Source organism: Sarcophilus harrisii, chromosome 3, assembly GCF_902635505.1.
Source record: "Sarcophilus harrisii chromosome 3, mSarHar1.11, whole genome shotgun sequence".
Classification (NCBI taxonomy): Eukaryota; Metazoa; Chordata; class Mammalia; order Dasyuromorphia; family Dasyuridae; genus Sarcophilus; species Sarcophilus harrisii.
This window is the reverse complement of record NC_045428.1, coordinates 387,910,289-387,937,665: the sequence shown is the minus strand read 5'-3', so window position 1 is coordinate 387,937,665 and position 27,377 is coordinate 387,910,289. Positions and strand designations below refer to the sequence as shown.

The 27,377-nt window shown below is 32.9% G+C and overlaps 1 protein-coding gene across 1 annotated transcript; it reads left to right on the top strand.

The window, feature by feature from the left end:
- Window positions 1–750: 750 nt before the first annotated feature.
- DUSP19 (dual specificity phosphatase 19) lies at window positions 751–27,377 on the top strand. Its single transcript, XM_003764030.4, has 4 exons — window positions 751–1,146; window positions 11,950–11,996; window positions 17,938–18,090; window positions 26,154–27,377. The coding sequence occupies exons 1-4, from the start codon at window positions 921–923 to the stop codon at window positions 26,349–26,351; spliced, it is 624 nt and encodes a 207-aa protein (XP_003764078.1). The 5' UTR covers window positions 751–920; the 3' UTR covers window positions 26,352–27,377.

The window sequence follows — 27,377 nt, the reverse complement described above, 5'->3', positions numbered from 1 at the left end:
AGAATTACTTCTTTCTTTGGAGATTTGAATAAAGGACCAAAAAATGAGGGATGACTTGACTGGGAAGAGAAAAGATAGTTTTTGTCAGTTCAGTTCCAGGAAAAAAAAAAAAAAAACAATATCTGACACACATAATACTTTAAAGTTTATGAAGTAGTTTCTATAGTATTTTATCTTTTCAGCAATGAGATGGGTCAAGTTTGTATATTATTAAGTGAATAATATTTATATAAGCTTTTCACATTTGCAAAATGCTTGTCTCACTTGATCATCATAAAAATCTTGCAAGATATATGCCATAGATGTTATCATCTCTGTTTTATAAATGAAGCTCAGAGAAATTGTACCTTGCGTATAATGACTAGAGAAAGAGGTGGATCTTCCTGATAAAATAATATTTGTAGATTTTTGCCTGGAATCATGTATATATTACAGGAACCTTCCATATATCCTTCATGGCCACTGATAAAATGTCTAGAATAAATAGAAAATCACTTGAGCTTTGAAAGGAACAAAAAGCACATATGGACGGGTGTATTGCAATATATATTTTTTCAGACCAGGTCTAATAGTTTACATCATTCTTGCTAATATTAGTAAGCTTGGATAAAACGAGCAGAGAACCAGTGAATTAATTAGACTTTTGAGGTTACGAGGAGAGATGAGAACTCTTTTACAGGAAGCTGAAGCAGGATCCAATCAGCCACTGCTTTTGAATGACCAATCAAAAGCTGTGTTACATCCTGGCACCAGAAAAATGAGCTGCTTGGTGCTGTCAGCTGGCCCAGTTATTGCTGCTGGAAAACAGAGGAGAGGGAGAAACTAGTGTTGTGCTTGTTACCTGTGGGATAAAGGAAGAAAAGATCAGACTCACTTTGTATATCTTAGATTTGCTTTTGTTACCAGCGACTCTTCATGAAATGCACTCCCTTAACCAGGAAATTAGGGCATTCTCTCGGACTAATCTCAGGAAACAATGCACCAGGGTGACAACGTTAACTGGGAAAAAAATTATAGAAACCTGGAAGGATGCTCGAATTCACGTTGTGGAAGAAGTGGAGCCTGGCAGTGGGGGTGGCTGTGGTTATGTGCAGGACCTAAGCCTGGACCTGCATGTTGGTGTTATTAAGCCATGGTTACTACTGGGTGAGTGTTATGTATTGGTTCCTGAGTCAATCACTGTTTTGCCTATTCATAAAAAAAAATTCTTAATTTAGTTGGAATAAGTTACATAATTGGAAAATTGAAATATTTGCATTTTGGCTTTGGAATTCATTGTAAATGAACACTTTTCTGGCAAAAATGTCTTCACACTTTGTGTATACTGTATTTGATCAGAAGCACATGCCTCAATATACATAATATTGAGTAGCTGTGTAATGTAAATAAGTTATCATCCCATTATCCTAATTTCTCAGGATGGCTATAAATTGATAATGAATGGGGAAAATGTGTCAGCTTATTTATTGGTAAGCAGAGGATTAGATAAACCCCTTATTCAAGTTAATTGGAGGACCTCAAATTGAGTAGGGATCACTAGAAGTAGTTTGTTTGTCTTTTTTGAAAGTTCATCAGACTGAACAGAAATTTGGATTTAGGAGAAATTGTTGTTATGGGAGACTCATATAAGAGAGATCCTAACAATAAGTGGAACAATTGAAAAAGCAATGAATTAAAGTCAGAAGAATTGTGTTTCAATGCTGCTTTTGCTACTTACTCTCTGGGTAACTCTGGGCAAATCACTCTGGGACTCAATTTACTCTACTGTAAAATAGAGATTGGATTCAGTGACCTCTAAGGTCACTCCCAGCTCTAAATCTATTATTCTCTAACGTCATAATATTTCACTTCTTACATAGGAATAACAGAGTTATATTGCTTTCATCCAATTTGAACCATAAATAATAAAAAGAACTGGCTAATCTAATGCCTGATCAGTACCTGATCTCTTATGCCTTTGTGATTGAGAGAGATGTAGGTTCTTTACGTATTACATTATGTTCAATGATAATATTTATGAAAGGTGGAAAGTATTTATGTACATAGAAGGGGGGGGGGAGTTTGAAAAGAAATTTATCATGTTACATTAATGTGACTTACCTTTCTGTCCCTCTGGTGCCAAGGGTATACAATTTTGACTACATGTAGTCACAATGACTATTTCTGAAGGATTCAAGAAATGGCTTCTGTCATGTAGTAGTCTACTTGCCCTTCTTAATTGTCTTCTATGATAGGTTATTGTAATGGATCAGAACTTTGGAGAAATATACTTGAGGCAAGGAGTCTTACAACAAGATGTTAACTCAGTGGAATTGATAAGATAATGGTTTTCTAGTTTAGCATGGTAATTAAAACTTATCTAGTTCAGTATGATTGGTTTAATCTTACAACAAATAATGATTCCCTAGTAATATAATGATTGGTTTATACTCAGTATGATGAATGGATTTAATCGTAATAGAGTATTTAAGACGTCAAAGTCAGACCTAGAGGACAGATAAACAGAAAAGACAGGACTGGAGGCTAGAGCTCAGATTCCAAAACTTGACCAGCCTCATAGTGGTTCTCCTGCCTTCACTTCTCCATTAAGACCAAGGACTTGAGGCTGGTCCCAAGATCCTCCAGAGAGCTAGTCAGGACACTATATTTTAATCCACCCCAGTGTGGGGGGCTCTAGAAAGCAACAGTACGTTTTGTCACCCCAACTTGGGGGCCCTAGAAAGCAGGACATTACATTTGGATGTGCAGACTGCTGACTGACTGATTGGCTGAGACTGCTTAACTGAGAGACTGAAATAATAAAGACTTTGGACTTTATCCCATTGAGAAGGATGATGTCTAGGGATGAATTGGCAAGTATGATTCCTGTGAGAACTCCGATTGTAAAGAGGAAAATGAAGCCTAAGGCCCATAGTATTGTTGGAGATCATTTAATATTCCCTCTGTGTAGTATAGCTAGTCAGCTAAATACTTGATTGTTCTCGTGTGATTATTCTCCAGAAAGCTAACCAGAATGTTACAGGTCATCCTTTGTCTTTGTTTTCACTGAACCATAATATAAAAGGTAATTAGGAAAATTCATACTGCTAAGATTTTTTTAAAAAAATATTTGCCTATATGACTAAATTGACCTATGGTCACTTTTCTAAGTTATTAACAGCATACACTTTTTATTTTATATTTTTCGATGAAATAACTCATAGCAGTCAACAATACTGAAAATAATCTCAATTATGTCCTTTAAAAAAAAGAAATTGAGAAAATGAAATTTTGGGTCTACTGAATGATTTGCCCACAGTTATTGAGAATGATTACTAGGATAAGAATTTGGAAGCCCTGTTTTTCTCTAGAATTAACTTATTTTTGACTTTTGGTGAATTTTTTCCTCTTTTTGGGCCTCAATATCTGTGTGTGCAAAATGGAATTAACAGTACCTACCTACTCTATTGTCTATTTCAGAGTTAAGAGCAAAGGGCAGCAATGTTCTATACAACTGTAAGGTGATATTTTTAGTTGGATGTTACTATCTCTTGGGCATTTTGCCAAACAAAGCCCTTTTTTAAAATTAATTTTTTTCTGACGAGGCAATCAGGGTTAAGTGAGTTGCCCAGGGTCACATAGCTAGTAAGTGTCAAGTGGCTGAGGCAGATTTGAATTTAGGGTTTTCCTAATTGCAGCATTGGTGCTCTATCTACTGTGCCACATAACTGCCCTGCCTTTTATAATTTTTGGAGAAAAAAAGTTGATATCTCTTGAACCATAATAAAATAAGTTTTACTTTGTGAAGAATTGGCTGAAAATCTGGCAATCTTCTTATTTCCCATAGACTAATTCGGGAAATTCACTAGATTCCCTTGTCATGACTGGAAAAGTATATAACTTTTTAGTTCATTTTTTCCAAACCAAGCTGATTCCAAGTTCACTTTTTCCAAAACAGCTGTTTGATTACCTGTTTGGTGAAAATAATACAAGAAATTTGTGGAGTGTTGCAATACTATTGGAGGACCTACATTAATTAAAATCTTTGTAGAATTATTTTTCAAAATGCAAGAAGGCACAAAGTCTTAAGCTAATAAATGATCCTTTTTTTACAAAGCTACAATCAGAAAACAAATTAATTTTTGCATTATTTTTTATTTTTTGGACTTGTTCTGGATGGACATGTATCAAAGTAGTTTTGTTCAGCTGAAAGATATGCTAGGGCAGTGAGACGACCTTTTATATTCTTTTTCATCTCCTCAAAGGGGTTGCCGTCTTCACTTTCTGTTTTCATTCTTCTTTGATGTCCCATCATTAACACTTACTACTTGGACAAGTCATTTAAACTTACTGAACTTCATAACATGATAATATTGGATTAGTTGGCCTCTGAAATTCCTTCCAGTTCCAAATCTATGAGTTTATGTTACTGATCTATGAACTACTTTCTGTCATCCCTTCATGATGAGGCACATGATGTATTTTGGGTTATTCCTTTTATCCCAGAAGCCCTGCCTTATGAATACTGTACAGTCATCTTTCTGATCACTTCTTTCTCTGTATTAGTGGCATGGGATTATTTTTCATTTTATCTTCCCAACTTCAATCTTCTCTTGCCCTCTCTTCCAGAATTACATATTGGTTAACAACTTTGGGTTTTGGTTGCTTTGTTTCAATGAAGAGTAAGAGAGTTGAAGAGCCATAAAAAGGCAATTTATCCTTTTTTCCCTCAAGTTATTTATATAAACATGATTAAGTATCTATTTGATGCCTAAATATGCTTCTGGATTATATATATATATATATATATATATATGTATACATATATACGTACATACACACACACACACACACACACACGTAGTCCTTTGAACAAATAAGTTAATAGAATAATCAGAGATTTAGAACTAGGAGGGAACTTGGAGGCCATTCAAACCACCCTTTCATTTTACAGATGAGAAAACAGAGGGCATGTAATTTGCTCAATAAGTTATTGATCCAGTATTTTACTATGTGTCTGCTATGTGTCAAGCAAGAGGCAGAGTGGTGTAGATGAAAAGGATCTAGATTCAAGTCTCATCTCTGACTTATCCTGGCTTTATGACCCAGGACAAATTGTTTAACCTCTCAGTGGCTCAAACAACTCTAAGACTATAAATTATAGGAGAGTTGCTGATTGATTTTGGTAATGGTTTCTACAGTAATAAAATCAAAAGATTGGCAAAAAGATGTGCCAGATGCTAGAAATAAAAAAAAAAGAAATATTTCTTCCCTGAAAGAACTATTATATGTAGTAATATATATATATATATATATTACATAAACTATTAGGGCAAGACAACATGAATAAGTTAAAGTAATTTCTGACTGAGATAGGGAGACACTAGGTACTGGGAGAATCAGAGTAGACCTTAGTAGTCTGTCCTCAAAGGTCTATCCTTTAAATTTTATCCTTGAGATGAGTCTTGAACTTTCAGGAAGTAGGCCAGTTTGCCTAGAATGTAGAATTAGAAAAGAAACGAAGTGGAACTCTCTAATTGAATAGGTTAGAATTATGCTTGGGAATATCACTGGTATATGAAAAAAAGTATTTCCACTATATGGAAAAGGGATGAAAGGAAAGAACATCAATTAGGAAGCTGTTGTGATAGTCTAAATGAGAGATTCTGAAACAGGGTGGTGGCTATGTAAGTGGAAAGGAGATAGAGTTGAAATATAATAGAGATGGAATCTATATTTGGCAACTGAGTGGATGTGGGGGATTTTGAGGACTAGACAAGGATGACTCTGAAGTTTTAAACCTGAAGGATTAGGAGGATGGTGGAGTCTTCAACAAAAAGAGAAAAATTATGAAGATGAAAGGATTTGGGGAAAAGATAATGAGTTTTATTTTGCACCTACTATATTTAAGATATTTATAGGGCATGCTGTTGGATATGTTTCATATACATATATGATGTAAGACTAAAGTTCAGAAGAAAGATCAGGGTTAGATGTTTAAATTTGGGAATCACCTGCATAAAGGTGATAGTTAAACCAGTGAGAGCTGATGAGATCACTTAAAGAGAGAAGAGAAAAGGGTCCAAGAGAGAACACAAGGGTATACTGACACAAAAGGGAAAGGACATGGATAATAACACAGCAAAGAAGACAGAGAAGGGAAGAAAAGAACTAAGAAAGAATCAAATCATGAGAAGGAAAGATTATCTAGGAGGAGGGAATGAATCAGAGTCAAATGCTGCAAAGGTCAAGAAGTTCCCATGAACTTCACTACTTTTTTTTTCTTTTCAGATTTGCAAAACACATTTGGAAATGACTAGTTATTTATGGCTACATTTCAGCAACTATAAAAGTACATCTTTTTTTCTTTCAAAAGCACATCTCTGTTTGACAGCATTAATTCCTTTTTTGTTTTCTTTTATGTCTTTATTTGGATATGTTATTATTTGTGATAACCACCCTGTAGATCCAACTAGTTATATTTCTAGTTGAGAACTACTTTTCAGTTCATCTTTCCCACATGATAGTTCTTAGAATCCTACATAATTTCCATCCTGAGCTCACTTCTCCAATTTAAACGCTTACTGGCAGATTGGGTAAAAGAACTATTGGTGCATCAGCTTCTAGAGGTAACTCTGTGAATGATTACTAACTACTAACCTTTAGCTTCAGAGTTGTCACTGGCATTTTTCCCTTAAAAAATCAGGCAGTAGACTGAATTAACTTTCAGGAAAGAGTCAAATGGCATAGCAAGAATGGGAGACATAAACAATTCCCCAAACCTGCACTATCTTCTCCCACAGATGTGCACAGTATATGAGAGAATAATGAGTACAGACTTAAAGTACAGTGGTAAAAAGGCACGCTTGTAAGGAATGCATGTGGCTAAACTATAAGTACAGAACTGTGATGCCTCAACATTTCTCCAGAGAATCCTCATGAAGTTTACTGCAGGGCAGGGCATCAGTATTAGTGATGGATTAGTCACTCTATTAGGTTGGACTTGCTTCTCATAAGCATAGCATCTCTTCTGGACTGATGAGTTAAACAGGTTGCTCAAACTTTGGGCTGGCTCCTTACAAAGTGCATCATCTATGTTGTACAGAGTTTTCTACTATACTCCCTGGGCTTGTTCCTTGATGGCTTCAAGAATGGAATGGTTCATTTGTACTCAAAAGAATCTTACCCTGACATCTCATTGCCTTGACTTTGCTTCTTACAACTTTCATCTTTTTTCTTGTACCTATAATGATTTATGTTGAAATTCAGAATCTGTAATATTTGTTTCTTTAAAAGTAAGATATAATCTCTATCACTGACAATTTGTACTTTGAGATATGGAATGTCATTGGTATGATCACTTCTATTTATTCACAACTTTTCATCCCTTAAAACTTCTTGTTTTGTCTTTTAAGAGCTTCTGGAAATCTTTCATAGTCAACAAATAGATGGCTCAAGAACAATTGCTGCACTTGTGGAGCTCACTACATGACTAAATCATCTCCTTTGTCTTACATACTTTTTACTTATATCTTTAGTGTCATTTTTCCCTTATGAATTAAAATATAATTAAAATTATTAAAATTTTATATCTGATTTTTGCCCCATCTAATTTTATATAGATAGTATACATAATTTCTATATAATTTAGAAATGCATGATGTATGCCCTCTAAAAATGTATTTTTTAGCTTTTTATTTTCAAATACATGCATAAATAATTTTCAACATTCACCCTTGTAAAACCTTGTGTTCCAAATTTTTTTCTCCCTACCTTCTCACCATCCTCTCCCTTAGACACCAAGTAATCCAATATATGTTAAACATGTGTAATTATTCTGTACATATTTCCACAATTATGCTGCACAAGAAAAATCAGATCAAAAAGAAAAACTGAAAAAGAAAACAAAAAGCAAGCAAACAACAACAAAATAGGTGAAAATACGATGTTGTAATCCACACTTAGTCCCCACAGTCCTCTGTATGGATGCAAATGACTCTCTCCATCACAAGTCCATTGGAAGTGGCCTGAATCACCTCATTGTTGAAAAGAGCCATGTCCATCAGAATCGATCATTGCATAATCTTGTTCTTGCTGTATACAATGTTCTCATGGTTTTACTCATTTCACTTAGCCTCAGTTCATGTAAGTTTCTCCAGGCCTTTCTGAAATTATCCTGCTGATCATTTCTTATAGACTAATAATATTCCATAACATTCAAATACCATAATTTATTCAGCCATTCTTCAAATGATAAGCGTCCATTCATTTCCTTGCCACTATAGAAAGGTAAAAAACATTTTTTACACATGTAAATCCTTTTCCCTTTTTCATGATCTCTTTGGGAAACAGGTCCAGTAAAGACACTGCTGGATCAGTTTGATAGGCCTTTGGGCGTTAGTTCCATATTGCTCTTCTGAATGGTTGAAATCAATTAACAACTCTACCAGTAGTTACTCAATTTTCCCATATCCCCGCCAACATTCATCATTATCTTTTCTTGTCATCTTAGCCAATATGAGAAGTCTATAGTGGTACCTCAGAGTTGTCATTTGCATTTATTTCTCTGACTAGACTTAGATGTTCTAAATTATCTAAAAATGTGTTTTTCAAAATACATTTGGTTAATGTGAAAATATCCTATGTAGATAACAAATATTGGACAAGTGAAATATTTGAGATTTTGAAAGGAATTGAAATTATTTCTGGCCAGCTATATCAACATTAACTTCATTAATTCTAATTTGTTCTTGGAAGCCAAAATTTTCCTCAAATTTTTTAATGAATTGTTTTGGTGATAATAATTTTATTAAGTGGGTAAGCATTGTAATGCCTGTCAAATCATTGCAGCTATTTACTTCCTTATTGAATAACTAGTTGGAATATAGTATTTTGTAATGATTTGGGTTGTTTTTTCTCATTCAAAGGAAGTTTTCCATCCAGAATGCAACAGTGCTAAAAAAAAAAAAAAAAAAAAAAAAAAAAAAAAAAAAAAAAAAAAAAAAAAAAAAAAAAAGGCTCCTTAAGATAGGATAGAAGTAGGATCTATTTCTAGGGATTCTGGGAAAAATAAACTGGAAGTCAGCACTGTAGTTTTACATTCAAGTTAATGGTTTGAAAACAATTAAATTAGCTGTTCTTTTTGTGTACTGACTTGAATTGCTCCCACATGCTATTATTATGTACTTGTGGACCTTTCATGATTGTAAAAGGCAAAATATCAGGACTAAAATTCATCTGTTTCTTGGGCATAGAAAAATCAAAATCAAAATATGTCTCAGAGGCCACTTTCAAAATAAAGAACAAAACCTAAAAATATTTCTTGCCTTTCTTTTAGCATATATTTGCAGAAGTTAAGTTTTTATTTGTAATTTTGTCAAAGTGATATTTCTGTATTTTTGTTTATACAGAAATAGAACATTTCCAATGTAGCGGCTAAGGGAATGAGAAAGTTAAATATTTTTTAAACCAGTAATACATTTTGATAGTATACTATAAAATTGCCAAGTTTCGTTTAGTTTCTTTGAAGCAATTTTTCAAAGAGCTCTTTTGTACAAGAGATTGAGGAAGATCCCAGCCAGGAAGTTGGAGGAAAAGCCAGCAGACTGCTCACGTATTGTTATCGGGGCCACATTTACCAACTTCTTGTGGCTTTAGAAAAGACATTCTTTGTATATTCTTTTTTTTGTGCCCATATGCGAAGAACCTGGATTTTGCCAGCACTCAGTTATAGCCGCTTCCTATCTTTTCAAAAAGAAATAAGAAATTGGATGCTGTCAGTAGATAGAGACCTAAAACACACTTGTTCTTCCCTTGAAACCAAAGATAAGATATATGGAGTGAATCAGTGTTTGTGTGTAAAATCAGATAAGAATAAAAATACTATTGCTATAAAAGGAGAGTCTCCAAAAATAAAACTTACATGTTTCTCCTGCCCTTTGTTGTAGTAAATTATCTGATTATCTGAGGTTGACTGGTCTAACTGGCTAAGTAATTGGAGCCAATTTAAGTTCCTGAGATAACACCTTATAGTATGCATATGGGTGTAGTTTCGGAGTCTCTCTGTGTCTCAGGTTCACAATGACAGTCCAAAATCTCTCAGAGGCTCTTTGGAATTAGCTAAAATCTTGTATTTGGACTAGGTTAGAAAAAAAACTTTTCAGGATACAAGATACAGGCCTGGAATTAACCCAGATTGTTGTGATTATTATGCCAGTATTTGTTCACTATGTTTCATGCTACAACTAATTTATTCATTCAACAGTTATCTGGCTGTTGAGTATCTGATGTGCAAGATTCTGGACTAAGAGGGAATACAAAAATGAATAAAACTCAATCCTCTCAACAAAATTTGTAATCTATTAGCAGAATTGCAACATGGACATAAATAATCATAATGACATACTAAAAGTATTTAAACATTATTAAAAAGAGTTGATAAATGGCAGAAGTCTCATCTCTCAAGGTGATGAGGAAAAGCTTGATTGAAGAAAGTAGCATCAAATCCTAGCTTTGAAGGATTGGTAGATTTCAATAGTAGTAATCTGAGCTAAAGAAATATTTTAGAGGAGCAAATATGCAAAAGGAAAGAAAATAGTGTGTGGGGAGAAAAGTCTGGAAGAAGTGTTCTAAACAAATATAAAGAAAGCAGTGAAAAGATAAGATTGGAAAGATGGAATCAAGCTATATTTCAGGAGACTAGAAGTGAATGAATGATTAAAGGAATGAATGGGAAAAAACATTTCTTAATCTCTAACTATATACCAACCTAGATCAGGTACTCTCTTGGTAGAGATGGGCTTACAGAAAGATTTTTTAAAAATCTTGTTTGTCCAAAGTATTGCTTGCTTAATCATTGAGATATATGCACATTCACCCTACTTTTTGACATTCTTGCCTAGAGTTTTATCATCTTTAAAAATTAAGTGAAGACAATAGAATTATAGCAAAGATTATTTAGTTATATTTTTAATTCCTCAAAACACAGAGAATGAGAACTAATTACTTTTTAAATAGCTTTTTATTTATAAGATATATGCATGGGTATTTTTTCAGCATTAACAATTCAAAACCTTTTGTTCCAATTTTTCCCCTTCTTCCCCCACCTCCTCCCCCAGATGGCAGGTTGACTAATACATGTTAAATATGTTAAAGTATAAATTAAATACAATATATGTATACATGTCCAAACAGTTATTTTGCTGTACAAAAAGAATTGGACTTTGAAATAGTGTACAATTAGCCTGTGAAGGAAATAAAAAATGCAGGCAGACAAAAATATAGGGATTGGGAATTCTATGTAGTGGTTCATAGTCATTTCCCAGAGTTCTTTCGCTGGGTGTAGCTGGTTCAGTTCATTACTGTTCTATTGGAACTGATTGGGTTCATCTCATTGTTGAAGATAGCCATGTCTATCAGTATTGATCATCATATAGTATTGCTGTTGAAGTATATAATGATCTCCTGGTCCTGCTCATTTCATTCAGCATCAGTTCATGTAAGTCTCTCCAGGCCTTTCTGAAATCATCCTGCTGGTCATTTTTTATAGAACATAATATTCCATAATATTCATATACCACAATTTATTCAGCCATTCTCCAATTGATGGGCATCCACTCAGTTTCCAGTTTCTGGCCACTATAAAGAAGACTGCCACAAACATTCTTGCATATACAGGTCTTTTTCCCTTCTTTAAAATCACTTTGGTATATAAACTCAGTAGTAATACTGCTGGATCAAAGGGTATGCACAGTTTGATAACTTTTTGAGCATGAACTAATTACTTTTGTAGACCACCTGATATGAATGCTTACTGTGCAAATTTAGGCAAATCACATAATCACTCTGCATCTCAATTTCCTTATTTATAAAATGGAATAATCAAGTTTCTACTGCATACCTGATGGTGTTGTGAGAAGAATATTCATAAATATACACAATATAAATATTATATATATATATTTTTTGTAGGATCACAAGATGTTGCTCATCATTTGGACACACTGAAAAAACACAAGGTAAAAAATGCCTAAAATTTAGTATTTCCATTAGTGTTTCACATCTATTTAAAGAAAAAGTACATTGTTCAACATTTGGTAAAATTCTAGAATTTTATCAGTAATCTTTTCCAATGATTTAAATGTGGCTAAAATTTGCCTGCTTAATCTAAATATATTGGGTTATTTGGTTGTTATAATTTAAAATTTTTGTTAGAACTTATATCATCTATTAAGAAGGAACAACTATTAACAAATTCATGAGCCTGGCTATTTTTAGACTTTTAAACTGAACTCAAAATATTTATTTAAATAAATTTAATCTTATGACTTGTTGGAAAAGAGATTTGTTTGAATCTTTATACATATTGCCTCTATCAGGCTATATATATATATATATATATATATATACATATATATATATGCTATATATATATTTATATATACATGTTTATATGAATGATAGAATGATGCAAAGATTTAAGAAAATATGTGATTTTCATTATAGAATGATAAGACTATGAATTAGCATATTTTAGTCATAAATTTAAATTTAAACAAAATATTTAATTTTAGTCTACTGCTACAGACTGAATAAAAGTTCTTGTTAACTTCTATGTCGAATTTCATCAATGAACCAAAGGAAGTAGGGTTAGGGTCTGAAGAATTGGATAGGAAGCTTCCAAAGAAATTGAAAGATGACATAGAAAATGAATTAGGAGCTTCCTAGCTGTGTGACCCTGGGCAAGTCACTTAACCCCAATTGCCTCAGCAAAAAAAAAAAAAAAAAAAAAAAAAAAAAAAAAAAAAAGAAAGAAAAAAGAAAAAAAAGAAAAGAAAATGGATTAGGGGGATTTTCCTACATGTCACATTCAAAGCCAGTGGCCCTGTATATGAAATAATAACTTATATTTGAAAAATGCTAGATGGTTTTTCAAAATGTTTTCTATTATGATATTCTATCTATATGATCTTCTTATTAACTGTGTAAGGTAAACTGGGCTATTGGTAGTGTCCTCATTTTCTAGATGAGGAAACTGACAAATAAATAAGTTGAGTGATTGTCCCAAGGTCACACATTTATTAAGTGGAAGAGACAAGATTCAAATCCACTATAAAACAGTGTCATTCTAGTATATTTTTTGCCCTTTGAAAAATCATTTTCAGGAAATTCTATATGACAAGCTATTTCCTTGAATTTATATTTTGGGGAGTGGGATATATCTTTTTAATGTTCCTGATGCTGTTTGAGTGGTCTAGATTCCTGGTGGTCTAGAGGTTAGTGGCTATAAGAGAGTTATTAAGAATCCCCTTTAAATCGGCCACAGGTTTTAGGAGTGAAAGAATTCACTCATTCCCAAATATTAGTTGCAAAATGAAAGTTTATTGTTAGATAGAAATCAGTTTATCAAGAGACTGACTTCTATAGTGGCAGATCTATGGAAAATGGAGTTTTGCACTGAGAATGCAGTTCTCAGTGGACAGAAGATCCTGGCAGTAAAGGGAGCTACCAAAGTCCATCTGCCAAGACTTTAGCTGATGGAAGCTTATTATATTGGGTGTCTTAGTGGGGGCTGGGACAAACAGCAGATCAGAACCAGTTGGGGCTGGGAGAGCCCAAGTTGGCTCAGATCCATTAGGGGCTGGAATAAGCCTGGATCTCCTATTGGAATTCAAAGGGATGCTTTTTGACCAGGATTTGTAATTGAATCAAAGGCTCTGGCATCCTGGAAAGACAACTTGTCTAGGGAGGATATGCCTCAGCCAGGAGGGGCTGGGAATCTGAAAGGAATCACAGATCAACAAGAAATACACTTTCTTAAAGGGACCACAACCCGCTTTATTCCCTTTATTTATTAATCAAGTATGAGTAGACTTGAGGTCAGGGTATCAGTTCAAATTCTGATTCTGATAACAGTGTGGGAAAGTCATGTTATTCCTCTGAGCATATTTCTTTATGTGTAAAATGAATGATAATTTCCAAATCCCTCTCACTTCTAAATCTGTGATTCCATGATTTATCAGGCATTCAATATATACCTATACTTAGTACAATGTACTAAGGATCCACCTCCTTAGATGCCTTACAGTTTTATTGATCTACAAACCTCAATACACATAGAATAGTAAATGAACAATTTCAGACTGCATACATATAATGAGTTGAACTGTGTGACTGACTTGAATTTCAGTGGGGGAAAAGAAAAAGCAAAATCACTGTACTTTAGAATATTCAGGGAAGGTATCATAGACAATGGAACTTGAATTAAATCTTAAAAGATGGATAGTAAATAGCTCTAGAAAAGAAACAGTCAGCAAATTTTGGGAGAAATAAATATATAACTTCTAGAAAGATTTATTGCCATAAATAAATTTTGAGTAGGAACAAAACTCAGAAATGATTGAAATTGATAAATCTATGTACAAATCATTATGTCTATAATTCATGATTGTTTACAGGAAAAAACTTGCTTTTGGAAGAATTTATATCATGATCTTCCCTATCCTCTAATTAATAAAATGTTTCTCATAGAGACTAGATTGATAATAGAGAAAGTTTCTGATTACCAAAATAATACTATGGTTAACAACTATGTAATGATTATTTCTCTTACTTCTTATTTTCCTGAGATTGTGACTTTCTTTCCTGGTCCATTTAATCACGAGACCTCAAAGTAAATTCCCACAAAAAATTTTTTTTTATAAAAATGCTTGGAAAAATAATGGGAATTATTTAATCTTGCCGTATAGGTAGAATATATTGTCTCCAATTGGTGTTTCCAAGGTTTCAAGGTGATCTCTTTCCCTCCTCACTAGTAGTCTATCATTAATAAAACAATATATTGACTTTTTCTTAGGCAGACTCTTAGGTCTCTTTAAAAATATTCCTAAGAGGCCAGATGGATTTACAAGTGAATTCTACTAAACATTTAAAGAACAATTAATTTAAATATTATGTAAATTATTTGGAAAAATTGGGAAAGGAGTCCTACCAAATTTCCTTTATGACACAAATATAGTGCTGATACCTAAAGCATGATTTATCAGGTATTCAATATGTACCTATACTTAGTACTATGTACTAAATAGAGAAAGAAAATTATAGATAAGTTTCCCTAATGAATATTTTCTTAATCTTAAATCTTAAATAAAATATTAGCAAAGCGAGTACAACAAGTTGTCACCAGAATAATACACCATGACCAACTAGGATTTATATCAGGAATACAGGGTTGGTTCACTATTAGGAAAACTATTAGCATAATTGAGTATATCAATAACCAAACTAAAATAAATTATATGATTATCTCAATAGATGAGAAAAAGCATTTGGCAAAATCCTTATTAAAAAACATTACAGAGCATAGGAATAGTGGAGTTTCCCTTAAAATGATCAGTAGCATCTATTAAAAACTATCAGTAAGATCATATGTAATGGAAATAAACTGGAAGCATTACCAATAAGATCAGGGGCCCATTATCATCATTACTGTTGAATACTGTATTAGAAATCTTAGTTTTAGCAAGAAGAGAAGAAAAAGGAATTAGAATAGATAATGAGGAAATCAAATTATCACTCTTTTGCAGATGCTATTCTTGGAGAATCCTAGAGAATCAACTAAAAAACTACTAGCAATAATGAACAATTTTAGCAAAGTTTCAGGATATAAAATAAATCCATATAAATCATCAGCATTTCTATATGTTACCAACAAAGTTACCAACAAAAGATACCAATAAAAACTCCATTTAAAACAACTATAAATAATATAAGCTATTTGGGAGTCTGTCTGTCAAGACAAAGTCAGGAACTATATGAACAGAATTACAAAACATTTTTCCATACAAATAATGTCAGATCAAAACAGAAGAATATCAAGTGCTCGTGGTTAGGCCTAATTAATATAATAAAATGACAATTCTACCTAAATAATCTATTTATTATATGTGTCATACCAATGAAACAGAAAAGAAATCACTTTATAGAGCTAGAAAAAAAATAATAACAAATTTCATCTGAAGAATCAAAGATCAAGAATTTCAATTAATCAAAAAAATGCAAATGAAGATCACCTAGCTGTACCAGACCTAAAACTGTATTATAAGGCAGCGGTCATCAAAACCATTTGGTACTGGTTAAGAAGCAGAGTAGTCAATCAGTAGAATAGGTTAGATTCACAAAACACAATAGTCAATGACTAATAGACAATGACTAATCTAGTGTTTGATAAATCCAAAGATCCCAGTTTGTGGGAAAAGAACTCACTATTTTCCCAAAAATTTCTGGGAAAATTGAAATTAGTATGGCAAAAACTAGGCATTGACCCACATTTAACATTCTATACTAAGGTTGAAATGAGTTCAATGATTTAGACATAAAGAGTGAAAGTATAAGCAAATTAGAAGAAGAAAGGATAGTCTGTTTCTCATATCTGTGGAGAAAGAAGGAATTTGTGACCAAAGAACTAGAGTATATTATAAAATGCAAAATGGATAATTTTAATTATATTAAGTTAAAAAGTATTTGTACAAATAAAACCAATGCAGATAAGATTAGAAGGGAAGCAGAAAACTGGGAAAACATTTTTACATCCAAGGGTTTTAATAAAGGGCTTATTTCTAAAATATATATAGAGAGAATTGACTCAAATTTATAATAATACAAGCCATTCTCCATTTGATAAATGATCAAATGATATGAACAGACAATTTATAGATAAAGAAATGTCATATGAAAAAAATATCCTGAATCATTATTGATTAGAGAAATGCAAATTAAGACAACTCTTAGGTACCACTACATACTCTCAGATTGGCTAAGATGCCAAGAAAAGATAATGATCAAAAGTTGGAGGGGATGTGGGAAAACTGGGACACTAATACATTATTGGTGGAATTATGAATTGATCCAACTATTCTGGAGAGTAATTTGGAACTATGCCAAGGAGCTATCAAACTGTTCATATCCTTTCATCCAGCAGTGTCTCTACTAGGCTTGTATCCCAAAGAGATCCCCCAAAAAGGAAAAGGACCCAGATGTGCAAAAATGTTTGTAACAGCTGTTTTTGTAGTGGCAAGAAATTGGAAAGTGAGTGCATGCCCATAATTTGGAGAATAGCTGAATAAGTTATGGTATATGAATATTGTGGAATATTATTTTTCTATAAGAAATGATCAGCAGGATGATTTCAGAAAGACCTGGAGAGACTTACATTCTGTATGAACTTATAAGGTCCCCATGTCTAAGGCTAAGTGAAATGAGTAGAACCAAGAGAATATCATATAAAGCAGGAACAAGATTATGCAATGATCAATTCTTACAGACATATCTTTTTTTCAACAATGAAGTGATTAAGGCTAGTTCCAATAGACTTGTGATGGCTCATGTAGAAAGAGGACTGTGGGGACTGAATATGGATCACAATGTAGTATTTTCACCTTTTTGGTTGTTTGCTTGCTTTTTGTTGTCTTTTCTCATTTCCTTTTTCATCGGATTTTTCTTATTCAGCATGATAAAGTGGAAATATGTATAGAAGAATTGCACATGTTTAACATATATTGGATTACTTGCTGTCTAGGAGAGTGGATGTGAAAAAGGAAGAAGAAATTTGGAACACAAAATTTTGCAAGAGGGAATGTTGAAAACTAGCTTTGCATATATTTTGATAATAAAATTTATTATTTTAAAAAACATTCCTGGGAGGCCAGGGGAGATTTAAAGTATTAAATATTTGATAAATGGGCAATAATTGAAAGTTTAGAAAGAGTTTTTTTCTTTTGTAAGTATATGATTAAATTTGGATATAAGAATTGTTAGATAAAAACAGACATTTCCCCTAATGTACTTATTTTTAATGTGTCTAACATCTCATTATAGAAATGTAGAAAATCATTTACATATTCTTATCCTGTATTACTAAAATCTACAAGTTCTAAAATGTATTTTTGTGCTTTCTTTTAGGTTACTCATATCCTCAATGTTGCCTATGGAGTTGAAAATGCTTTTCTTAATGACTTTACATACAAAAACATTTGTATTCTGGATCTACCTGATACCAATATCATATCTTATTTTCCAGAATGCTTTGAATTTATTGAAGAAGCCAAATTGAAGGTAAGGGCAACTAGGTGGTGCAGTGTTAGACCTGGAGTCAGGAAGATGTGACTTCAGATCCTGCCTTAGATGTTTTCCAGGTGTCTTACTTTGTAAAATAGGAAAAATAATAGCACCAACCACCCAGGGCTTCTATGAGGATTAAATAAGACATTATTTGTAAAGTGCTTGCAAATTTTGAAGCACTACATAAATGTTAGTCCATAGTTTTGCAGTATTTTTGGTATAGAGTTCATCAAAGAAAAGTCAGAACTATAATAGCACCTGTCTTAAATGAATCACTTATAAGATTTATCTCAGCATATTATATTCATCTTCATTTTTTTCTTATGCTTCCTCACAGAATATTCCACAACAGAATATTTTTTTACATGTAACCTGATCCTCCTCTACTTCCTGTACAACAGGGCCTAATGATATTCTTCTGAAAACTTTAGGAGGTAAAAGACTCCATATGTTAAATTCTTCAATTGAAATATATAGATATAATTTTTCTTTGAAAGTTTATGACAACTGGATTACAATAACAGAATCAAGCTAACTCTGTTACAGAATCTGATTTGGGCCTGATAGTGTATTTGTCAGCATGACATTAAGACTATTTTACCATTTCCAGAAAGAAAAGAGAATCTTTGCTTTTTAACATAACATTTCAGGACACTAGGAACTAAATGTTTCATTTAATACATTTGTGATCTAGTCTGCTGTAATGTGTTTTAAAGGATTTGTACTGAAGAGCATGTGAACTAAAGTTGCATTTTGACACTAAGGCTATTAATATAAATGCTTAAATCTTTTGCTCCCTTACTGGATACTAAAACTGTATTGGATCCAATTCAAGATTCTGATAGTCAGGGAACTAGGTAGGTTATTGTCCATAATAACAGTCTCTAATATGGAATCATTTTTCTGAGCATGCTTTTCTCACTAAATCCATATTAGGTAAATAAAAAAAAATGAAAATGGTAGATATACCTAGTCTAATAAGGTATTTAGTCAACTTAAGTATGAAGGGTTGAAGAATAAAAGATGAAAATAAATCAGAGGTAATAATTATCTAACCTTCAGTCACTTATTTGGTGTTTTTTTTAATGATATTTTGTTTTCCCCATTATATATTAAAACAATTTTTTAATATAAAAAAGTTTTGAGTTCCAAATTCTATTCTTCCCTCCACTCCCTCTTGCCTGAGATGGGTAAGCAATCCCATATAGTTTATACATGGGCAATTATGTAAAAATTTCCATATTAATCATTCTGTACAAGAAGACTAGAAAAAAAGGTGAAAAATAGCATTCTTAATTCTGTATTCAGACAATGTCAGTTCTTTAGAAGCAAATAGTATGTTTTCTCATCAGTCCTTTGGAATTGTTTTGGATAATTGTACTGCTGAGATTAGCTAAATTATTCACAATTCTTCTTCATATTTAGTGTGTACAACATTCTCTTGGCTCTTTTCACTTCACTTTTGCATCAATTCATGTAAATCTTAATAAGTTTTTCCTGAAGTCATTTTTTGAAGTCCTGAAGTCATTCTTGCTTGTCATTTCTTATAGCACAGTAGTATTCCATATAGCACAGTGTTCCATCCATATACCAGATCTTGTTTAGCATTACCTAATTGATGGGTATCTTCTTGATGTCTAAATCTTAGGCATCTCAAAAAAAGCTGCTGTAAATATTTTTGTATTAATAGGTCCTTCCCCTGCCTTTTTTCATGTCTTTGGGATATAAACTTAGCAGTGGTATGGCTGGATCAAAGAGTATGCCCAGTTTATAGCCTTTTGGGCACAGTTCCAAATTGCTTTCGAGAAAGGTCAGAATAATTCACAACTTCACCAACAGTGTATTAGTTGTCCCAGTTTCCCCACATCCCCTCCAATTTTTATCATTTTCCTTTTTTGTCATATTTAGCCAATCTGATAAGTATGAGGTGGCACTTAAGAGTTGGTTTAATTTTTATTTCTCTAGTCAATAGTAATTTAGAGCATTTTTATGATTATAAATTGCTTTGATTTCTTTGTCTGAAAACTGTCTACTCATATTTTTTGACCACTTATCCATAGGGAATAACTTATATTTTTATAAATTTGACATAGTTTTCTATGTATTTGAGAAATGAGACTTTTATCAGAAATATTTTAGTGTTCTTTAAGAAACTAAAAGCTTTTCCTTTTCCTTGTATGCAAAGAAAAAAAAAGAATTGATAAAACAAATTGCATTTACCCTTTCTACATATTTTATTATTGACCAAGGACATAAGATCAAGAATTTTTAAAGTATAGTTTAGAGAAGTATCAAAGAATGTTATAGAAAATGTGTTAGATTTACCATACTACTTTTCAAAACTTCTCAGATAGGTTAGATACCTATACCTCCCTTGGCATTTAATGTTTAAACCTCTGACTCATATATGGCAAAAAGTGAATTCTCCTACCATCTGGGATTTTTCATAGCAATGCCTGCTTCCATCAATATAAATTATAAGAGTTGACTATACATGAAAAACATACCATCAGCACATTCATTTTCAGTGCCTCAAAATAAAAAGCAGTATGGGAAAATATTATATTCAATTACAGCTAATTATATTCAGTATTACAAGTCTCCAATGTATATTTAAGAATTCTAGTCCATCAATCATGGACATTTATTAAAGAACTACTGTTTGCTAGTTGCTAAGGATCAAAGATGGATATGAGACAATCTCTGCCTTCATGGACTTTACCTTCTACAGGGGAAAACAACATGAACATAAGGTAGTTATTAAGTGGGAGGGAGAGGGAAGGGCTAACCCCTAGGAAAATCAAGGGAAAACTTCTTGTAGAGGATATTATTTGAGTTGAGGTTTGGGATAAATAAGTAAGCATTTAATGAAACACTAAACTTTTATACAATCCTTTACTAAGTTTTTTGGTAATTGAAATAATATACAGTTTCTCCCTTTGCTTAAGGAACTTATCATCTAATTGACTTCTGGATTTGTCACAGTCTTTTAAAAGACAATAGATGAAGAATGAGAATAATAATACCATATATTCACTCTATAATAGTCTGGATTATAGAATAGAAAATTTTCTTCTAGTAATTCATATTTTGCTTTGAAATTATTAAGTAAATACTATATAACTGATTATCATTATTCTGTAGTCTAAAGTCTCTGTCTCTTTGTCTCTCTCTCTCTCTCTCTCTCTCTCTCTCTCTCTCTCTGGCAAGAGGGTAAGTGTCAGGTCACAGTTGAACTCAAGTCCTCCTTACTCCAGGGCTAGTGCTTTCTTTATATACTGTATTACCTTGCTATCCCAGAGCCAATATTTCTCAATGAAAATACTTCCAAGATTGGGAAGCTTTCTTTATAAAGAAAAATGAAAAAGTAAGATGCAAGTAAAATCTGCATAAAAGTAAACTGTTAAAATAGATACAGCATGCATTTAGATAGAGAACTGGTCTTAAAGTCCTGAAGATCTGGGTTCAAATCTTAGATGTGGCACATTTAAATAGTTTTTTTTCCCCTTTGGGCAAGTACTTAATCTTTTGGAGCCTAATTGGAAGTTGTGGAACAATTGCTAATTTGCATTGCTCCAGGGATTTTTTGTTCCCCAGAATTCCCTATACCTATATGTCTAGGTTGGACAACTATAGCAACCTAGTCTTTGACAAACCCAAAGACCCCCAGCTTTTGGGATAAGAACTTACTGTTTGACAAAAATTGCTGGGAAAATTGGAAACTAATATGGCAGAAACTAAGCATTGATCCACACTTAACACCGTACACCAAGATAAGGTCAAAATGGGTATTGACCTAGGCATAAAGAATGAAATTATTAATAAATTAGAGGAACACAGGATAGTTTACCTCTCAGACCTGTGGAAGGGGAAGGTCTTTATGACCAAAGCAGAACTAGAGATCATTACTGATCACAAAATAGAAAATTTCGATTATACCAAACTGAAAAGTTTTTGTACAAACAAAACTAAATGCAGACAAGATTAGAAGGGAAGCAATAAACTGGGAAAATATTTTTACAGTCAAAGGTTCTGATAAAGGCCTCATTTCCAAAATATATAGAGAATTAACTCTAATTTATAAAAAAATCAAGCCATTTTCCAATTGAAAAATGGTCAAAGGATATGAACAGACAATTCTCAGATGAAGAAATTGAAACTATTTCTAGTCATATGAAAAGTTGCTGCAAGTCATTATTAATCAGAGAAATGCAAATTAAGACAACTCTAAGATACCACTACACACCTGTCAGATTGGCTAAGATGACAGGAAAAAATAATGATGATTGTTGGAGGGGATGTGGGAAAACTGGGACATTGATGCATTGTTGGTGGAGTTGTGAACGAATCCAACCATTCTGGAGAGTAGTTTGGAACTATGCTCAAAAAGTTATCAAACTGTGCATATCCTTTGATCCAGCAGTGTTACTACTCCGCTTATATCCCAAAGAGATCATAAAGAAGGGAAAGGGACCTGTATGTGCACGAATGTTTGTGGCAGCCCTCTTTGTAGTGGCTAGAAACTGGAAACTGAGTGGATGCCCATCAGCTGGAGAATGGCTGAATCAATTGTGGTATATGAATATTATGGAATATTATTGTTCTGTAAGAAATGACCAACAGGATGATTTCAGAAAGGCCTGGAGAGACTTACACGAACTGATGCTGAGTGAAATGAACAGGACCAGGAGATCATTATATACTTCAACAACAATACTATATGATGACCAGTTCTGATGGACCTGGCCATCCTCAGCAATGAGATCAACCAAATCATTTCCAATGGAGCAGTAATGAACTGAACCAGCTACGCCCAGAGAAAGAACTTTGGGAAATGACTAAAAATCATTACATTGAATTCCCAATCCCTATATTTATGCCCACCTGCATTTTTTATTTCCTTCACAAGCTAATTGTACAATATTTCAGAGTCTGATTCTTTTTGTACAGCAAAATAACAGTTTGGTCATGTATAAAAAAAAAAATCTAAGTTGGAGCAAAAAGTATTTAAAAATTCTTTAGTTGCAGGTTTGTTTCTATTTTTTTTTCTTATTTGGGTTCAAAAGAAATAGTACACATAACTCCATATCATACTTCTCATAATTTGCTGATAGTTAAAATTTCTCATTAATGCCATGTGATTCCAGAGAAACTGAGGCAAGACAGAGATTGGTTTTTAATCTTCTAATGTGGAGAGTTTTAGATTAGCCTGCCTACAAGTAGGATTCATGTCCAAAAATCATTCAGGCCACAAAGGAACTAAGGCAGGGAATTTATAAAGGGTTTTAGTTAATTATCATTGCAAGCAGGAAACAGAAGCTAAGAAGGCAATTAGTCTAACATTTTACAGCTGTTGTCTTTACTTCAGAAGGAGAGTAGGGAGAGAGGAGTTAACTTGGTATTTACAGCTTTTTTTTTTTTTTTTTTTTTTTAATAGCTCAGGCCCTGTCAGACTAAGGAGGAGGATCATTCTTGGATAGATAGACTTTTAACAAGAGCATAGGCAGGAAAAGAGATAACATAATTCTACTCCAGGATAGTTTTGGACAAGGATAGAGTCAGCACAGTGGACACCCGGATATTGTTTTTCTTTTCTATCCTTCATTGTATCACAATGGTATGTGAAGTAGTCAGAGCTTCAACCCAGTCCTAATGGCAAGGAAGGAGGGGGTGGCCATAATAATTGTATTCAGGGCATAACAATTCAGGGCATAACAGTCTATCCCAATATATCCCATAACATAGACTATCCCAACAAGTGATGTTAATTTCAGAGCAGAAAAAGATAGTGACAGTATATTGTCTATTCTGTCACTACAAAGTATCACATTTCATTTAGATCATTACTTTTTAAAAAGCACAAGGCTGGCCAACCTGTATCAAGTCTGTTCCATCAGATCTATCACTTTCATTATTGAAAGCATAAACCCCAATCAACATGTTTTATACTGTGTCTCTTTTCACTTGTAAAGTATCCTTTGCAAGTTACCTGAAACGGTTTTCATTATTGACCTCATTTCAGTATCCAGTTACAGTTTCCATTTCATATTGCAAGCTCTTAATTTGTTATTCCACTTGGTCCATAAACTTAATTCATTTTCAGGTACTTTCTTGATTATATAACTACTTCTTAGTTTATAAAGAGGATTGCAATAACATTGAATTCAAATCTGTACCAAACAGAAAATAAAATTAATTGATTAAAAATAGAAAAGGGAGAGATGGGAGAGATAGACATACAATTTTAAAACACAACTATTCAGTTTTCCCTAATGTTAAAAAGTGTATAATGCAACTCTTTTAGTTCTTTTTGCTACAACCCACCATTTTATCAATACTTGCAATATAAGAAAAATAAAGGGAGAAATTTTGTTTTAGTTAAATAGATTTTTTACATATTAATATTTAAAAATATTTCTATTTCATAGAACCCCTCACTTCATAATCTTTAGGAAGAACCATACAGTAAAAGAGAAACAGAATAATGTAGGAGCAAAGGAATCCTAGATTAATTGTATGTCTACAATATTCAGTTTTATTTTGACTTTAAGACTTCTTACTCTCCCATCTTCAACATAGTGATTCTGTCTAACCATTACAAAGATAGGGCTCATGCTCTCACCTTTCGACTGCTTTTCTGTTTTCCCTTTTCTTTTTTCACTGAGTTTTAATCTTGTTTTTAATTCCTTCCAATCTAGACTTTAAACTAGGGGGAAAAACCCACTTTTTTTTTTTGTCTTTTCTTTATTTCCTTCTCTTCCATTTGAACTTGTACATAGAATCATGAAACACAGCAAAATCTTTTAATTATCCTTTATGCTCTATCTCCCAGTTCTAATAAAAGTGATTAACCAGAGATATATTTTTTGAAGAATAGTTTTAATAAAAAAGTTGAAAAGGTTGAGCTACATTGGAATGCCAGAGAAACTGAGGCAAGATAGAGATTAGAGAGTTTTAATATTTTAATTGGAGAGTTTAGATTAATTGGCTGGATTGGACTCATAGAATGTGAAATTTCAGGGATTTTTATAGGGCTCTAGTGAGAAGGGAAATAAAAGCAAAAGGTGGAGAGCACTGGTGAGTGGGAATTTTGAGGAATGGACCATAAATTTGGTTCTGACAGGTTGGGGGTAAGGACCATAAATTCTGATAGTTGGGAATGAAGAAGGTAGTCAAGCTAGAGACAGGAAATGTGGAACAAGAGAGAGAGAGGGTGCCAGCTAGGTATCTGAGATGAGCCATCTGCTCTATGGTATTGCTAATGATCAGGGCTCTCAGCCCTAATTTATATCAGTCCTAATGGTCAGGAAAAGGTGGGGGAAGAGAAGAGTATAGCATATTAACTCAGGGAAACAGATATTATAATTCAGGGAAACTAATGCAGGGAAGCCGAGCTATTATAGTTCAGGGAAACTGAGGTATGGAAAGTGAGATATTAAAATACAGAGAAACTGAAGCAGAACAATTCAAGGGAACTGGCATAACAGCACAAGCTTTTTACTTAAATTACTGAGGGTTTGTTAGCTTGCTTCTTGGTCACAATTTTAATGTTATTTAATAGTACTCAGAGTACAATGTATAGTAGTCAGGAATGTAACCGAAAGTGAATACACTGTAGTGGGAAAAACATCTTTTCCTTAGCTGCTAGATCAGTACAATGAATCTTCTCCAAATAGTTTTTTTCCCCTGGGTCTCTTTGGTGTACTTAGTTTGCTTCAAGGTTCATCTTTTGTTTAGTGAACTTTTGTAATCTTTCTTATAAATGAACTTATATTCCTGATATATTCTTTTTGCTACTTAAAAGTTTGATAGATATTATTACCAGATTTTACTGGTATTAATAAAGTACCCCCCCCCTTCAAAATAGAATACAATTGCTTCCAAAGTGATTTGGGCAACATTTATATGAATGTTTCCTAGACATTGCTTATGGTAGATTATACTGTAATAATCCAGTAAGAAATTTTATATATACTATGTTTTCTGATAATTCTAAATGGTATGTGCAATGAGCTTGATAATGTTTCTCAAATGAATATGGATTTTTTTTCTTGAAGGATGGAGTTGTTCTTGTTCATTGCAATGCTGGAGTCTCCAGGTCTGCTGCAATTATAATTGGTTTCCTGATGAGTACTGAAAAAATCACATTTACCAGTGCCTTTTCTTTGGTGAAAAATGCAAGACCTGCTATATGCCCAAATTCTGGATTCATGGAACAACTTCAAGCATATCAACAGGAAAAAAAATGGGAATAAATAATCGGGCATAATAAAATTCAGGAAACAGATGAAGCCAGCAGTTTGTGAAATGGCATTTTAACAGATGATGTGAAACTATAACTTCTGAATTGATCTTTTAAAATAAAGTTTTTAGGATAGAATGGCAGAAGCCAAATCCTTTCTTTTTGCTACTCTTAAAGTAGAAACTGAGGTGGCCTAATTATCTTGAGCGTTAGCCTACAAGAATTTTTTAAAAATAACACTGCTTATTCTTCAGCATTTAAAATGTGTGATGGAATGCTTTTTTTTGTTTTTTTTTTTTGAATTGTATATGCCAGATAACATTGATATTACTGATCCTGTTAACTTCTTTGGAGGAAAATGGTAAAAATAAATTTGAAATCTGTCTTTGAACATTGAAAGAAAAATAACTCAATTGTTGAATACTTTTGATTGTTGTTTTTTTTTTATTCTAGCAACTTTTCTAATAGACAGATATGCTGAAATACTGCTTGACATACACATATTTAGAAAAAGAGTTATCATCTAAGAGAGATTTATTTGTCTTCATTTCTTTTCCTATAAAAATAAATAGCTCAAATTCCCTGAAGGGCATATTTACAACCAAAAAGGTTTATTCAGAAGATATACAATCTCAATAAACACAGCACTTGAATATCCTTTCATTAGAATTCATTGCCTTTGAGTTGTTTCGTGTGGGGTTTTGGGGGGGTGGTCTTTTATCTGTTTGGTAGCTTTTGCCCCCACTTCCCTTTACTCCCCTTTTTTACCCCTTACACACAAGTACTCACCATATATTCTGATTGATATATTTTACTGTCAATAGGCATCTCTTCTCTTTCTGGGTTCCTTTTGTACTTTTACTGAGTTATATTTTGCAAAGTTTCTGGAAGAATCATATTTCTGAAAAATATTCTTTAGGAAAGACCTATTTGTCATGACTAACCCTAAAATTCACATAGATAATAAAATAAAAATGACTATAATCAATTTCACCTGATATTGTTTGCTTCACTACATACAATTCTTTAAGAAAAAAAA

Coding starts and splice junctions, on each gene's coding strand:
- DUSP19 (XM_003764030.4), top strand. CDS start 921: ATGCACTCCCTTAACCAGGAAATTAGGGCATTCTCTCGGACTAATCTC. Junction 11,997..17,937: donor ACACACTGAAAAAACACAAG/GTAAAAAATGCC, acceptor GCTTTCTTTTAG/GTTACTCATATCCTCAATGT. Junction 18,091..26,153: donor TTGAAGAAGCCAAATTGAAG/GTAAGGGCAACT, acceptor TTTTTCTTGAAG/GATGGAGTTGTTCTTGTTCA.